At 44.2% G+C, this 17,472-nt stretch overlaps 1 protein-coding gene across 2 annotated transcripts in view; it reads right to left on the bottom strand.

Annotated features, from left to right (window-relative positions):
• The window catches only part of NUP205 (nucleoporin 205), a 92,676-nt gene that overhangs the window by 57,878 nt on the left and 17,326 nt on the right, over window positions 1-17,472 (bottom strand). For both annotated transcript variants that reach the window (XM_089680674.1, XM_089680673.1), the window contains exons 6-14: window positions 16,872-17,100; window positions 16,607-16,771; window positions 11,151-11,326; window positions 10,042-10,158; window positions 9,147-9,284; window positions 8,363-8,513; window positions 7,046-7,251; window positions 5,230-5,412; window positions 1,155-1,205 (exon numbers count right to left, since the gene is read on the bottom strand). In XM_089680674.1, the coding sequence (XP_089536800.1) occupies window positions 1,155-1,205; window positions 5,230-5,412; window positions 7,046-7,251; window positions 8,363-8,513; window positions 9,147-9,284; window positions 10,042-10,158; window positions 11,151-11,326; window positions 16,607-16,771; window positions 16,872-17,100 (1,416 nt within the window). The remainder of the gene's footprint in view (window positions 1-1,154; window positions 1,206-5,229; window positions 5,413-7,045; window positions 7,252-8,362; window positions 8,514-9,146; window positions 9,285-10,041; window positions 10,159-11,150; window positions 11,327-16,606; window positions 16,772-16,871; window positions 17,101-17,472) is intronic.

Below are 17,472 nucleotides of genomic sequence, written 5' to 3'. Positions count from 1 at the left end.
TACTTTATTTAACAAAAATGTACACAGCTACCAATTGGTACTGAGCCTTTACTAGAAGTATAAAATCTTTGGTTTACATAAAATATATATTTTTTGTTAGTCATGTAATTCTGATACACTTCAGTTCCTATTTTGCATCAAAACTGAACTTGTAGTTGAAATCAACTAAATACATTATGGGTGCATTAAAATAAAAAGGTATGCAAAGTTTTTCTTGTGGTCTCTCTGCAGAGGTCTGAAACCCCAGGCTGCAGAGAACACAGCAAAGACAGCACTCCTGACAAAGTCATATTTTGCTTTTTTATTAGTTTTAAAGTATTGATGAGCTGCTGTTGAAAGACAAGGACAGCCTGCACAATGGAGGGGAAGAGAGGAGTAAACAGAGTGGATCCAGAGAAAAACATGAGTTTTGACTAACTTGGAAATAAGTCGTCAAAATCATCTGGCGAGTCAAAATCACACCAGGCTTGTTCACACGGATGACCTGAGGGCGGTAACAGCAGGTTTAAAGGCCCTCCAACCTTGTATCTGAACACAGGAATTCAGCCACTCGGCTGTACACATGCCACGGTAAAAATGAAACATGTTGCATTTGGCAATACACACAGTTGTGGTGTGCTGGGTCATCATTTCGAGGGCTAAAACAGGTGGTGAGGAAGCAACATATTGCCTCCTTAATGCATAGCAAACACTTTCTGAAAAGTGATCCAATGAAGATCACCGTTTACAGGGGCAGCAGTAATAGCCCATGGTGGTGAATAATTCACAAAATTGATAGATGGCACAGAGGAGTAACTGGAAAACCGTTTAAGCACATTTTACACTGGGCACTCTGTTTCCAAGGACACTGTTTTGGAAGATAATGAATGGTTTCAAACATGACTACTTTTCTATGACGTGCAAAGTTTTATTAGTATGTGCATTTATAGTACAGCAGATGATTGTTACAATTCCAATGTATTATTTGTGACATTTGTTTGATGGTTTAGATACTTTTAACACCTAATTAGCACTTATTTAGTTTGAGAGCAATAGGAGTGCTGGACTACATACACTGGCTGATCAAATATTTGCATTCAAAAGAAAGTTCACAAGCTTATTATGACATGATACCACTATGGCTACACAGACACAAATTAAATAGCTATAATTACCTCTATTCCAGCTGCTTGTCTTTGTCCAGGGGCTCTGACGGTTTGCAAAATCTGAGTAAATTAGGAAAGACATTGATAAATGGACGTTATGTAAAAAAAAAAAAAAAAAAAAAAAATCCATCACACTTCACGATTCGGCAGAACACATGTCAACAGGGCAGCACAATGGCTAAATGGTTGCACTTCTGAACGCCCGCTCGGTTTGCAACAAACTAACTGCCATCCATGACCTCTTTATCTCCCGCTCCCTCAACCTCCTAGCCATCACCGAAACCTGGGTACAGGCCACCGACTCTACCTCCCCTGCGGCACTCTCTCATGGAGGTCTCATCTGGTCCCATTCACCAAGACTGAGCGGTCACAAAGGTGGCGGTGTCGGCCTGCTCCTATCACCGCTGAGCACCTTCCAGGTCCTCCCTAACCCCCCCTCCCTAACCTTCTCCTCCTTCGAGGCTCACTGCATCCGGCTCTTCTCACCCACCCCCTTAAGGATCGCAGTGATCTACAGGCCCCCCGGATCCATAGCCCGCTTCCTGGATGACTTCGCCGCCTGGCTTCCCTTCTTCCTCTCCTCTGAGCTACCGACCATCATCCTCGGGGACTTCAACATCCCCATCAACGACAACACCCCAGCTACCTCTCGACTCCTCCACTTAACCACCCCCTTCGCGCTCACACAACACACTCAATCCTCCACCCACATCAATGGGAACACCCTGGACCTCGTCTTCTCCTACCTCTGTACCCTTAACCACTTCACTAACACCCCCTTCCCTCTCTCCGACCACCACCTCCTCACGTTCTCCATCTCCCCTTCCCCTAACTCCCCCCCCCCCAGTGCGCCAAACCATCACCAGCCGCAACCTCCGCAACCTGCACCCGGCCCCCCTCCACTCGGCTGCCGACCGCTTGCACGACAGCATCCTTCCACTGTCATGTCCTGACCTAGCCACCACCGCGTACAACGACTCACTATCAGCCACCCTAGACTCTCTGGCACCCCTAACCACACGCAACATCAAACCCAGACCGCTCCAACCATGGCAGAACGACCACACTAAATGCCTCAAACGTCGCAGTCGTGCGCTGGAGAGACTATGGCGCAAAACCAGGTCCCCTCATGCATTCTCCCTCTACAAATCTGCCTTCCTCACCTACACCTCCTCCCTCCACGCCGCCAAGCAGGCCTACTTCGTTGACCTGATCAACACCCTCTCTAACCGCCCTCGCCGACTCTTCTCCACCTTCAACTCCCTGCTCTCTCCCCCCCCTCCTCCACTCAGTACCTCACTTACCGCCCACGAGATTGCCACTCATCTCCATAGCAAGATTGACGCAATCCGCAAGGACATAGTCAACTTGCAGTCTACCTCCCCATCTAGCCTCCCCCCTTCCATCACCCTCTCATCTCTCCCCTCCTCTGACCTTGCAACGGCACTGCCCCCCACCACACCCAAGGCCCTGCCTACCGTAACCCCCCCATCACTGCACTCCTTCAGCCCTACTACCACTGAGGAAGTCACCAGAGTCTTCTCAGAAGCCCGCCTCACTACCTGCCCCCTGGACCCTATCCCCTCTCAACTCCTCCGGTCACCCCCCTCTTCCCTCATCCGCTCCCTTACCCACATCTTCAATCTCTCCCTCGCTACTGGCGTCTTCCCCTCCCCCCTAAAACATGCGCACATCACCCCCATACTCAAAAAGCCCTCCCTGGACTCCACTGACCTCAACAACCTCAGACCAATTTCCCTACTGCCACTCACGTCCAAGCTCCTTGAGCGCTTGGTCTACGATCGCCTAAGCGCCCACCTAACTGACAACAACCTCCTTGACCCTCTACAGTCCGGCTTCCGTCCCCTACACTCCACCGAAACTGCCCTCCTCAAAATCACCAACGATCTACTAACCGCCAAAGCCAAAGGCGACCACTCTGTCCTCCTTCTCCTAGACCTCTCTGCGGCCTTTGACACAGTCGACCACCCCCTCCTCCTTAATAAACTACTCTCCCTTGGCATCAGAGACACCGCTCTCTCCTGGTTCTCCTCCTACCTATCCCAACGCTCCTTCAGCGTTTGCTACAACGGCGCCACCTCCTCTTCCCTCCCCCTCTCTGTTGGGGTCCCCCAGGGCTCTGTCCTTGGACCCCTTCTCTTCTCCATCTACACCTCCTCCCTTGGCAAACTCATACACTCCCACGGCTTCAACTACCACCTCTATGCTGATGATACTCAAATCTACCTATCCACCCCTCACCTCACCCCCACATTCTCCGCCCGCATCACTCACCTCCTAAACGACATCTCTGACTGGATGTCGCTCCATTTCCTCAAACTCAACCTCTCCAAAACCGAGCTTCTCGTCTTTCCCCCTTCCCGTGCCCCCCCCCCATCCTTTCCATCACTACCAACAACACCACCATCAATCCCGCCCCGCAAGCCAAGGTCCTTGGCGTCATTCTGGACTCAAACCTTTCCTTTCAACCTCATATCAAATCTCTCACAAACTCATGCAGGCTCCACCTCCGGAACATCTCCAAGATACGCTCCTTCCTTACCCCAGACACCACTAAACTACTCGTTCACTCCCTGATTATCTCACGCCTTGACTACTGCAACTCCCTCCTCACCGGCCTACCCCAGTGCAAACTCACCCCGCTTCAGACCATCCTGAACTCAGCTGCCAGACTCATCCACCTCACCAGCCGCTCCACCTCTGCCACCCCCCTCTGCCTCTCCCTCCACTGGCTCCCCATTGCCCAACGCATTAAATTCAAACTGCTCACTCTGACCTATAAAGCCATTCACAACACTGCCCCTAACTACCTCACCGACCTGATTCCCAGATACCACCCTACCCGTACCCTTCGCTCTTCACAGGACCTCCTTCTATCTTGCTCCCTGGTCTCCTCCTCCCACGCACGACTGCAAGACTTCTCCAGGTCCTCCCCCATCCTCTGGAACTCACTACCCCAACCCATCAGACTGTCACCTTCCCTCCTCACCTTCAGGCGCTCCCTGAAAACCCACCTCTTCAGGGAAGCCTACCCCACCCTCACCTAACAGCCGCTGCCCTTCCCTCCTCCTTCCACTCCATCCCCCACAGCCATTTCCTCCTGTACCTCTACCCCCTCCCTCCTAGATTGTAAGCTCGAAAGAGTAGGGCCCTCTTACCCCTTGTGTGCTGTTTGATGTTACTGTACTGTTTCATGTATTGTCCCCCCTCTATTGTACAGCGCTGAGCAAACCCTTTGGCGCTATATAAACTCGATAAATAAATAAATAAATAAATAAATAAATGGTTAGCACTTCCGCCTGGCAGTACTAGGGTCGTTGGTTCGAATCCCGGCCACGGCACCTCCTGCCTGGAGTTTGCATGTTCTCCCTGTGCGGGTTACCTCCGGGTACTGCGGTTTCCTCCCACACTCTAAAGACATGCTGGTAGGTTAATTGGATCCTGTCTAAATTGGCCCTTTTATATGAATGAGAATTAGGGACCTTACATTGTACGCCCCTTGAGGGTTAGGGACTGATGTGAATGTACAATATATATGTAAAGAGCTGCGTAAATTTAAAGATAAGAACCGCTGTGCTAAGGACGTCACACTATGGCAAATCCTATGGCACTCTTCACACTGATCTGTTGTAGTGAAAAAAATCCTTGCTGCATTATTGGTGCATGTTTGTTCAGTTAAAAAAAAGACGCATCCCTCCATTGAAATGAATGGAAAACTGTATCAACAACACACCTGTTTGAAGTGATTTGTCCAGTGGGGAACAAAAGCAAATGCATATAAAATGCAACACACCGCAGAAAAAAAGTGTAGAAATACACTGCAAAACCTCATATGCGTTTTTGATATGTTTTTTCAGTAAAGCAGTGTGAAAGTATCTTAGAGAGGGAAGAAGGTGGGTCCAGTTTGTAACTGCACTAAGGCCAGATTTATGTTGTTGAGGTGTGTTACTGCACCCAGGTTAACAGGATATTTTGCACGTTTACCCTGTTAGTAAAAGAAAAAAATTTATTGAACATAAAACATCAAAGACAAGCAATTCCTGGGAGATTTTAGAAGACGTACCTGAGTGTATTCCAGGGACTGCCAGAGAGGAGCGGCGATTTCTGGAGACTTCCCAAATGCAGCTAGTATTTTCAGCAGTTCGGCTTTCAGAACAGGAGCGATACTACACTGCAGCAATCCCAGCATCACGACTACCGGTGTCCACTGGGCATGCTCACAAAGAGCCAGACGGGCGCTCTCACTCTGATCGGAATTACAAACAGTCAAACCCCAGCACAGCTAAACCATACCAATACTACCTGAAAAAAGGTAATAGGCACAAACGACTGTGGCCCAAAAAGCACTAAACCTCTTCCACAACATATTAAAACCCAGAATGCAGTTCTACAGGATCTTGCCTGACATTCCACAGATCACAATGTAAACTGAAAAATGCACAAAGTCCTGAAAAAAAAAGACTTTCTGCTTGGCACTAAAGGGAGGTAGAAGTAAATAATATAATAAATATAAATAAATACACACTGATAAAAATAAGCTGACAATAACCACTTGCCCTCCAGAGGATTTACCCCCCTTCCTGACCAGGCCATTTTTTGCATTAGGGTGCAGTGTTACTTTAACTGACAAATTGCGTGGTCATGCAACACTGCACCCAAATTAAATTTACGTCCTTTTTTTCCCACGAATTGAGCTTTCTTTCGGTGGTATTTGATCACCTGTGCAGTTTATTTTTTTGCGCTAAAAGAAAAAAAGGCTGACAATTTTGAGAAAAAAAACCCCAATATTTTGGACTTTTTGCTATTAAACATGTCCAATAAAAAAAATTTTAAAAATAAAATTTTGTCAGAAATGTAGGTAAAAATGTATTCTGCTACACGTCTTTGCTAAAAAAAATCCCAATACATGTAAAATTGGCTTACGTGAAAGCTATAGCATATACAAATGGCGGTATAGATACTGGGATTTTTTTTCTACTAGAATTGGCGATCAGCAACTTTTAGCAGTACTGCGGCGGGCATTCTGACACTGGGGGGGGGGGGGGGGGGGAACTAATTTGGTGTCACTGACATCCCCAGTGACACCATTACAGTGATCAGTGCTAAAAAACAGCACTGACACTGTACTAATAGCACTGGGCAGAGAGGGGTTAATGTGAGGGGGATCAAAGGGTTAACTATGTGTAGGGAGTGTTTTACTAGGGGGCGGGGGTGTGCTTCACTGTAAGCACACTGATCAGGATGGCTGTTCTGTACATAGTCATCCTGAGCAGTGTGCCCGAGCTGACAGGGAGGAAGACTGTTTGTAAACAAAAAAACAAACAGTCTTCCTCCCCATCGGTGATTGTCGGTAATCACCGCGTGCGCCCCCTACCCGGAAATGCAAAATCACGTGCGGCACAGTGTCTTAGTGGTTAGCACGTTTGCCTTGCAGTAAATGGGTCATGGGTTCGATTCCCGACCATGGCGCCTCCAGCATGGAGTTTGCATGTTCTCCCTGTGCTTGCATGGGTTTCCTCCGGGTGCTCCGGTTTCTTCCCACACTGCAAAGACATGCTGGTAGGTTAATTGGATGCGGTCTAAATTGGCCCTAATATGTGTATGTATGAATGCAAGTAAGGGACCTTAGATTGTACACCCCTTGAGGGTTAGGGACTGATGTGAATGTTCAATATATATGTGTAAAGCGCTGCGTAAATTGACAGCGCTATATAAGTGCCTGAAATATATATATATATATATATATATATATATATATACACACACACATACGTGATTTTGGGACCCAAGGCGCAGTGTAGCAGTATATCTGCTATACAGCGGTGGGGAAGCGGATAATGATCATTAAAACAAAACAAGAAAACAACAACTCTGTTTACCCATTCAATGACGGTGGCGGTGAGCTGCAGGCATGCGATAAGCCCATCCATTTCACGTTGAGTGATTCCCCTAAGCGGTGGGTGGCGTAGGTGAATACTGTCTTGGCTGGGTAGGTCTCTCCGTAAGTGTTCATGGTACAGTCCAAGTGAATGGAAAAAGTGATCCCAAGAAACAGGACTGCCCCCCGCTGCCTGCAAGTTCTCCGCTGAGGTCGAATAAAAAAAGTTGTAAAAACATTTTAGCTTTTTTTTTCTCTTAAAGCAAAGAAACAATATTTAATATAGGGTGCAATCATGACATTGATTTTGCAGAGCCTTAAGGCCCCATTCACACCAGGGTGTTTTGATTCTGGGCAGAATTGCCCGGATTCTGCCCGTGATTTCAAAATGCTCTGCTAAAATGACAACTCGCGGAACTGCGATTACAGTTCTGCTGCGGTAAATGGCGCTGCAATCAAAGCAAACCATGTCACCCAAAAGAAGTTCCTGAACTTCTTTTGGGTGACATGGTTGGCACAACAAAAAAACCTTTTTAAATTCATTCATTAAAATGAATGGCACCTAAACACTCTGTTGTTCAATTTATTTTAGCAAAGTGTTTTTAAATCGCTGGCAGAATTGCGGTGATTCTGCCCACGATTCAAAATACCAAAGTGTGAATGGGGCCTTGGGGGAGTTTTAAAGGCAAAACCCAGTTCCGGCTGCTCACTTTATCTAGGTCTAAGTGAAAATTGAGATGGGCTGTATGTGCCAAGTAAAGGACATTTCTTCATATTTTTGCCAACCGCCCAATTGAGCTTTCAGTTTCAAATCAGTTAAATACATTTCAGGTGAATAAAAATAAAAAGGTTGCAAAGTCTTACAGTTCATTTTCTTTAGAAATCAGTCACCGCCTCCTGTCAGCATGCAATCTACAGGGAGCATTCATTTTTCTGATAGGAGAGCTCTAGGTCTAACTCAGCAAAAATTGTATCCGATCTCTGTATACAGGCCTCTGCTTCTACACGCAGATCAATGGTCATTCTCTGTAGTATACTGGCCATGGAGAGGCTTTTCTACTTAGGCTATGACTGACTTCTAAGGAAAACAAATAGACTGTATCTTTTGTTTTGATGTACCTAGAATGTACAGGATTTAGCTGAATCTCAAAGTTTAATTTGACTTTACTAACTAGGTTTTTTTTTTTGCTTCTGTGGACAATAGCCATTACTTTTCTTCTTTAAGCACAACAAAGTCACAGAAAACCAGGCACACAGTATTTTAGGCCACATCATTATAAATATATACATGCAGAAACCAACCTATCTAAGCACTCACCATGGCTGCTACCATTGGCTTTCAGGAAGCTGAAGCAGTAGTGAGAAGAGCGCGGGCCACTGGCCAGTCCCTGTAGCATCTTCAGGTACGGGATGTACAGAGTGGGTGGTAATAAATCACTCATCTGTCTCACAAATTTGGACAACAACACCTGAATTGAAAGTGCAATTTAAATCCAGAGACAAATTTGTATGAGATATTGGACCCCTCGAACAATAGGTAATGATCTAAAAACATGCAACATAAACTTGTCACTAGAGAAATAGGAGGGTTGCCATATTTACTTGGCTTTTAGAATGACCCACTACTCTCAGCGTTAAAGACCAGGAACAAGTAGTCCACAAACGGATTTGCAATGCCTCCTCTTTTGGCAAGGTTTTTTGTTTGTTTGTTTTTTAAGCAGAGACCTGATTTTTTTCCCCCCCCAGTCACCATTTACAGAAATGTTACTTTTTTTACTACAAAAAGAAGATCAAGCAAACTTCAAACAGAATTTCCACTTAGAAGAAGTTAGAAACCTTTCCTCTTGCTCCCCATAAAGTGGGAAGGCAGGGGGATCTTGCATAATTTGGAATCCAACTTACAGACTACTCCATTATTTATGGGTCATAAACCAATAATATGCAACTCAACCTACCTCACCCCTCCCCTCACCCCCACCCACCATCATCCTTGAATAATCAACTAATGTTGTGTGGTACAGTTGCCAAGAGACTGACAGCATGTTTACAAGATTATCTTAAGTCATTGTCAACCTGATATTACAGAAATGTAATCAATGTACCTGACGTTGAGGCGGTCTTTGATGTGGAACCCCTAGATAAGACCCCATTAAAGTGGTGCTTTGGAGTGGTTCAGCTGGACACCAATATTCTAGAGCCAGTTCAAGATGGAAGGGATCTTTCTTGTACAGCTCACTAATCTGAAAGAGTAAAACCCAAAATAAATAAAAAGGATTATACTTGGTGACTTAAAGGTCGGAGAAGAAGCCAGAGCACAGAGCGAAGAAAACACGCTAGAGGTGCTGAATGCTGAAGAACACTGCAGGGAATGGACATTTTGATTTCTTTAGAGACCTTCTTTAGAGTCTCTTTAAGAAAGCAGACATATTTTCTAAGCAGATGTTTCCTCATCTATATTCTGCTATTTAGTCCCTCCACAGGCTTTGAACCCAGTTGTGGATACTACCATTAATAAGTTTTGTTATGCCATAAAAGAGCCTTATTTATGAAAAGGGTGCCAAACTAGAAGTTCTTTCAGCCCCAAATCCAATCACTTTTCAAATCTTGTAGACTTCACCTCCACAACATCTCCAAGATACGCCCGTTCTTACCCTCTGAAACCACTAAGCAACTTATTCACTCCCTTGCAATATCTTGCCTCGACTATTGTAACTCCCTCCTCATTGGCCTACCTCATCACAGGCTATCCCCTCTTCAGTCGATCATGAATGATGCTGCCAGACTCACCTTACAACCGTTCTGTATCTGCCATCCCTCCACTGGCTTCCCATTGCCCAACAAATAAAATTCAAAACATTAACAATAACATATTAAGACATTTATAACTCTGCCCCAAATTACATCACCAATCTTGTCTCCAAATATCACCTAAACTTTTATTATAGACAAGTCTGAATAATGTGTTTGGGAAATTGGGGGGGGGGGGGATTAGCGTACCAACAACATCACATGTTCCAGATCTCGTCGTAGTGACATGGGGGGGTCATTACCCATTTGTATGCTCATGTGAATTAAACGAGCATCTTCTTCTGCCCGGTTTCTTAGCTGTTTAACCTGCAAAAACATAAAAAAAAAAGAAAAATCTTCAGTAAAGTATACTTAAATGATAAGGTTACTGATTAAATGGAGGGACACTGTTGCACTGACAAGAAGAGGGAAGCCATATATACAACATTGAGTCCATTTTATTTTAAACGAGAAGTGCACATCGAACAACTGGCATTGTAAGAAGTGAGCTTTTAGAAATCGAAATACATGAATTATAGCAAGAATCATCTGGTCTGGTGAACCGCAGTTGGTATAACAAAAAAACAAAAAACAAAACACAAAAGGCAGTGAACTCCTAATCCTGCCTTACTAACACTGCTACTCTTGACTCAATTTACTTTTCCAGTCCCTCTGCATAATTCATTTCAGCTAGGGTTGGCAAGCTTTTCACCCTGTGTGGATTCCCGCTCTGAAAAATGCAGGGGGCAGTGCTCTAGTCTAGTGAACATACCAACTGCATTTCGGCAGAGATCCTTCACTGTTCAGATAAACAGCTATGCCAGAGCATTTTCACATGGAGTAACATCATTTCTTCTAGCCTCCATCACTCAGGGCCACTAGGGATTTTGGTGATAGAGGAAGGAAAGAGTGGTAGGGGAACAATGGCCAGGCGAGTATCAGTAGGTCGGATGGGGCCATTTCCAAATAATAATTTCACTTTGTCCTGCGTGATGATTTACTAAAGAAGTTGAGAATCTTCAGTCAAAAAACTGTCAGACTTCAATTTTCCAATCATGTGAAAAACAAAATCCTTTTGAACGAAAAAGGTAATAAAAACCTCTTCTGTCCACCACTATAAACCTACTTTTCGTTACTTACTAAGTGAGCCAAATTTCTCTGATTTTAGGTCTAAAACTCTACTAATGTGCATTCCCCCTAAGAGATCCCCCCCCAAAGAGATCCTTAGTAGCCAACAAGGGCACTAAAACAAGAGTGTAGTCTAAAAGTGTTGTCTTTTATTATTGATGTAAATAAATGGCGAGAAGTATCTGACATACTTTCATGGGCATTCGCGTCAGAAAATCCGTGATGAGAGAGTGAATCCTGCGGATGAAGAATTCTTCGTGGAAAAAGGTTTCGGCACACACCACTGCGTCTGTAAGGAATAGGAAGGCATTGCCTCCTATAGCCATTTCAGCTATTACTTCATCGGCCTCTGTGAATTCTGCAAGAGCTGGCAGAAAACAGAAACATTAATTCAGAGAACATATTAAAGCTGAACTCTAAGCAGATATTAAAAGGCACACATAGATGCATCTCTGTATTCATGAATACATCATTAAAGTTAGTGTTTAGTGAAAAAAAAAAAAGGGGGGATTTTTGTTTAACCTGTAAAACCCAGGTCCAGACATAAGAACTGATCTCAAAGGGTCATCACAGCATACAATGCAAACGCCCGGGGGTCCTGTTCCTGGATGTGAATCTGTCAAGCTTTGCATTGAGCACCTTCTTTGAACACCTCTGGTTGAAAAGCCTACTCCCTCTGGAGTCAGTTTTTGACAGCTGAGAAAATCTGTCTGGCAATTTTTCATGCAGGGAATGTGGACAGCAGATAGGGTATGGACATGATGTTCTGCCTTAGACAGGGTGAGATCCACGTCTTCCTGACTTCTGGTGCCTCCTTGATGATTTATATATGCCACAGCACTGTCTGAATTAACCCTCACTAGGAAGTCCTTCAGCTGCACTAGTGGATCAGGGCTAGGCAAAATGCCCCCAATTCCAGGATGTTGATGGGCAACAACCTTTCCTGTGGTGACCAAGTCCCCTAAACCGAGAGATTGTCCAGACCTTCACCCAGGTCCACCAGGCTGGTGGCAGTTGCCAGGACCCTTGAGGACAGGAGGAGGAATGTTTTTTCCATCACCAGGATTCAGGAAGATATCCATAATTCTAGAGAGAGTTTCATTCTAGGGTGCAACAACTGTGTTTCCTCCTGCCCCATGTTGATTTCATTGAAGGAGCTTGGAATGAAACTGGGTAAAAAGAACTGCCTCAAAAGGAGGTTGCCCCCTTTCCCAGAGGCTTCATGCAAAGCTGAATTGAGGGATTTGTCAGAGATTAAAGCAACTCCATCGGCGTTCTCAAAGCAAGATATTTGTCCTGGGGGAGAATCACTCTAGATTGGACCGTGTCCAGTATCAGGCTTAAATATCCCAAGTTTTGGGTTGGGACTAAGGGCAAATTCTGCAAATTCAGGACTCATCTTAACCTCTCCAAAGATTCGACATTGAGCTCCAGATGCAAAGTGAACTGCTCCCTCAGAAGCCAAGACTGGAACGATCACTCCATCTGACAGTAGGTGATTGAGAGCTGAAGAAAGGACAGTTCTTTTTTGTAAATTCAAGAAATCTGAAAGCATAAAGCACAGAGGGGAAAGGCTCTGGAATTCCAGCTTGTACCCTTGAGCCACTATATCCGCAATTTCTCCCTGCCAAACATCCATTAAGGCCTGCAAATGTCCCCCCACTAAAGCAAGTGGGGGCACCCTTTCATTGTGAAAAGGACTTCCTATGAAACTGTGAGTGGGGCTTGGGCTAGGAGCCTGAGGCTTGTAATTGGTGAAAGGAATGCTTTTTGAAAGTAAAATGCATGGTAGGTTTTTGCATCACAGGTTTTAATTTCTTTTTAAGCGTACTCTTACTCACAGCCACCTTCTGGATGTGATCATCAAAAGCAGGACCAAACAAATGTTACTCTTGAAAGGGTAAGCGTTCAACATACTTCTTGGAGGGTAATTTTGCTGACCAACACTTGAGCCAGAGAATCCTGAGCATCTGTACTAACATGACCCCCAGTCGAGAAAATTGTTCAATGTCTTTTAAGGCATTCACTGAGAAACTAATGGCATTTGGGAAATTCTCCAATTATCTGCCCAACCCGATAGGTCCGCTAACAGGGTCTCTCTCATCATCCAACGGGTCCAAACCCTAAGGCTTTGGCACACTCCTACAGCCACAATTGCCAGTTGTAGAGCTGTCCCCACCAGAATAAAGGAAGTCTTAAATAAGGCCTCCAGAGGTTTGTCCAAAGCGTCTTTAAAGGATAAGTTCACCTTTTGGACAAAAATACATGCACATTTTTTTGCAGGTAAAAAAAAAAATATGCATTTATTATTTTTGCCCAAAGGAGCTCAGAAAGCATTGCACCAGCGATCAGTAGACCTGTCAGAATATCTGCTTGCCATACAGCTATGTACAGCCAAGCAGATATTCTGACAGGTAGCTTCAATGAACGATCACGGCAATCCACAGTTCCGTGGTAGTTCATTGAAAACTGCAAACCTACAGCCGCTACGGCTGTCGGGACTTGCAGTTCATTCATTCACAGAAGTCCGTGAATGAATGACGTGGCCGAGCGGGCAGAGCCCCGCATGGCCGAGCGGTTTCCAAATCTGACAGATAGTATGGGGAGAGGTTTCCCCGTACTATCTGTCAGAGGGAGGGGGGGGGTAGCGGGTACAGCTGCAGCTATGAGAACATGTTATATGTTCCACCCTAAAAACGGGTGGAACATGTAACATGTTCCCAAAGGTGAACTTATCCTTTAAATACTGGTATCTCCTCCTCTGGGACCGTCAGATTCTTATGGAGATAGGAAACTGCCCTATCTGCCAAAGGCATACTCATTTTCTCATTGAATCTTGTCAAGGTGAGCCCAATCCACATACAAAACACCCAAATAATCATGAACCGGAAAGGATTAAGGTTTTTGTTGCAAATGCCATGATCCAAATCCTGTAACTTTTGAAGCAGATGATTTGGGAAATAGTAGCTTTAAACTGGTCCAGACAACCTCCATGACAAAACTATGCCCCATGGCAGAAGAGAGACAAAGGATGGGCACCAGGAGCATCTACTACCATGGCACTCCCCATTCCATGCAGGCCACACCGTGAAGGCCTTCAAGGACTCGACTACCCAGCTGGGGATCACTGTCCTGGACCTGTATAGCATTCTGCCGGTCCTCACGGCAATGTGTCATTGCACAGGGTCTCGTAGTACAGAGTCCAGTGTTAACCGGCAACATTACAGGGTACTACTCCTTTGAGCATAATGAGCTGTACGCAACAGATCCAGAACAGCCAGTTTCTTGAGAAACTGGCCATTTTTAAGACAGTAGCAAAAAAACCTGAAGCCTTACCTAGCTAAGAGAGGCTATTTCCTGTTTTTTTGCCAGTGTCCTATCACCTGAAGGTGGCATTTTTTTATTGTTATAACCCTATCATATTGGATATGAAGATAACATTTCATGGGATGCGTGGGATGTACGATAAAGAAATAACTTTGCCCCTATAGCTGCAGTCATATCATTTACCTGTGATTAAGTATTTCCCACTTCATGCAGGCTGCTGCTTTGTATAGAAAATGTATCTGCAGGGTGTCCAGTCCTCTTCCTGGTACTGAACTTTAGCCATGGTAGGGGTAATAGCTTCTGGTCTTCAGGCTAAATTGCATTCATGTCCGACAGGGACCTGTCCCCTCCTCAAAACTGAAGGAGCCAGGTGGAAAATTGTAAAATGAAAAGCTTTGCCAGTGTCCAGTCGCCTGAAGGTTCCAGCTAATAACCCAGGGTCTATAAATATCAAAAAGTGTGTCCCGTACTGTACAATTAGAATCACATTTGACTTGCAGAACTTCAGCTTTAATTGCATAATTTTTAAATGCAAGTAGTGTACCTACTTGAATTTGACTTGGTATCAGCCTCCTAAAAAACGGGAGAAGCTGCACAAGAAGCTAATCAGTTTGTATGCTACAAGAATGCTGACAGAAGGAGAGAGTAGAGTGACAGAGTAGCTTATTCTGCTGCTTCTCCTTTTACTGTCCAATCAAAGATTGGGGAAAGAACAAGATCAAAAATTGTTACAACAGTAGGAAAAGAAAACAAAAATCCGGTCTCCTGCCCTAACAGACAGGCCTGTGATGTGTGGCATAGCTGTGTAATTCTAAAAAAACTGGATGAAAAGTAATTAACCACTTCCAGTCCGGACACTTTTACCCCCTTCCTGCCCAGGCCAATTATCAGCTTTCAGTGCCATCACACTTTGAATGACAATTGCACGGTCATGCAACACTGTACCCATATGAATTTTTTTGCATTTTTTTTGAGACAGATAAAGCTTTAATTTTGGTGGTATTTATTCACCACTGGGATTTTTTACTTTTTTTGCTACGTAAATTAAAAAGTCCAAAGATTTTGGAAAAAAAAAGTGTTTTTCTTATATAATTTTGCAAATAAATAGTATTTCATCATAAATCTTGGCCAACATTTATTCCATTATCTTTTTAGTAAAAAAAAAAACCCACATTAGTTTATAGCCAAAAATTATAATTTGTAATCTTTATTATTATGTATGGTTTTTTTTTTTTTTTTTACATACTGTCACCGTAGCAGTACAGTGTCACCATGGTGACACTGTACTACTTGTTGGGGGTGATGAAGATTTTTTTTTTTTTTACACTGATTGCTTTTACACCCATAAAGGCTGGAAAAGCAATCATTTCTCCTTCTCTCTAGCTGCATTCTTGCAGCCATTGAGAAATAATGTGTGAGCTGTGATTGGTCACAGCTTGTCACATGGTACAAGGCTGTTGTGTTATTTCATCATAAATCTTGGCCAAAATTTATTCCGTTATATTTTTAGTAAAAAAAAAAAAAAAAATAACCCAAATTAATAAGCAAAAATTATAATTTTTTTATATTATTTTGTAATTATTTTTTGTACTGTACATACTCATGGTGATACTGTACTACTTGTGGGAGGTGATTATTTATTTATTTATTTTTTTACACGGATTGCTTTTACACCCATAAAGGATGTAAAAGCAATAATTCTCCTTCTCTCTAGCTGCATTCTTGCAGCCATTGAAAACTACTAAGTGAGCTGTGACTGGTCACAGCTTGTCACATGGTACAAGGCTGTTGTGAATAGCCTTGTACCATAAGAACTCTGTGATCATTCACAGATTTCACACGTAGTAAGCAATGACGTCAGAAGTGACATCTTGCTTACGACTTTGCATGTGATCACTGATTGGCCAATCAGTGATCACATGATCGGGACCTCGCACAGAGGTCCCATTCGACGACCGGTGTTCCACTGTGTCTGGAGGACACAGTGGGCACCGGATCGCAGTGCTGCGCGCTCCCAGGGAGCCACCCGACCCTGCACTGCCACTGTCTGGCCGTTTATATACATGGGCTGGACAGGAAGTGGTTAAAAAGAATTTTGTCAGGTAAAACAGCTCCCATATAATGTATGTATTTCAGCTGTGTATTTTAATGGTTTTCCTAGAAATCAGTTTTTAAAACACACACCACTTAAACATAAATGCACTATGTACAATCCTCCTGTGGTGCTTACTTTATGCAAGTTTATTTTGGTTTTCCTGACATGTCCACTACCATTCCATTACCTGGAGATGAAGGAGGCAAGTCTGTGCTTGGTGCATACCTGTAACTTCCGATAACTGAGATACACCTCGGAGAGTGAGGGCCCATGCCAGACGCACAGTAGCTTGAAGCCCAGCTGATTTCCATGGCTTGGGGTCTTGCAAGCGATGGTGAATGGCTGTGACGTACTGCCTCTCGTTGAGAAGAGGGGACTGTTGAATTAGTTCTATGAGAGTACAGAGCATACTTAGCTCTCAGTAAAGCAATAAAATGAATAAAACACACAACACATCAACCAGGAGGCAGCTAACTATGTGTGGTCATACCATCTCGATCTTCTGTCCCATGCTCCAAAAAACCCACATCCAAGCAGTATAGGAGGGCCATAAGAAGGTACAGATTGACGCTGTCCAGGGTGCCATCTGCTTCCAGGGTAACTTTTTCTAGGTATCCAATCAGAACCAAGGTGTCATCTTTACGCAGAGGAGACTGGCAGGCCCAGGAGAAGAGGCTCTCCGCCAAAGACTCACGGCATTCTTTTATGAGGTCTGCCACCTAAATAACGAAATCCAAAAATTACTATCAATGTTTGGGCACCTGCTGTGCAACTATCAAAGCAAAAAGTTTTGTAAAACACCACAGGGGGTGGGTTGGTGTTTATTTTATATATGTTGTATACAAATATACATGTTCTATACAGTGAGGTGCACATTCTGGATAGAGAGAACAACTTGTTTGCATGAGGCACAAAAGAAGCCATCCAAGTCAAGCTAGAACAACCAAACTGAACAGGAGTGTCTTTGACACCTTGGGGTTTATTTACTAAAGCTGGAGAGTGCAAAATCAGGTGCACATCTGCATAGAAACCAATCAGCTTCCAGGTTTTATTGCCAAAGCAATTGAACAAGCTGAGGTTAGAAGCTGGTT

Source organism: Staurois parvus, unplaced genomic scaffold (genome assembly GCF_062004578.1).
Source record: "Staurois parvus isolate SC_StPar_1 unplaced genomic scaffold, SC_StPar_1.0 ptg000249l, whole genome shotgun sequence".
Classification (NCBI taxonomy): Eukaryota; Metazoa; Chordata; class Amphibia; order Anura; family Ranidae; genus Staurois; species Staurois parvus.
The sequence above is the reverse complement of the archived record's forward strand: the minus strand, read 5'-3'. Positions and strand labels throughout refer to the sequence as shown.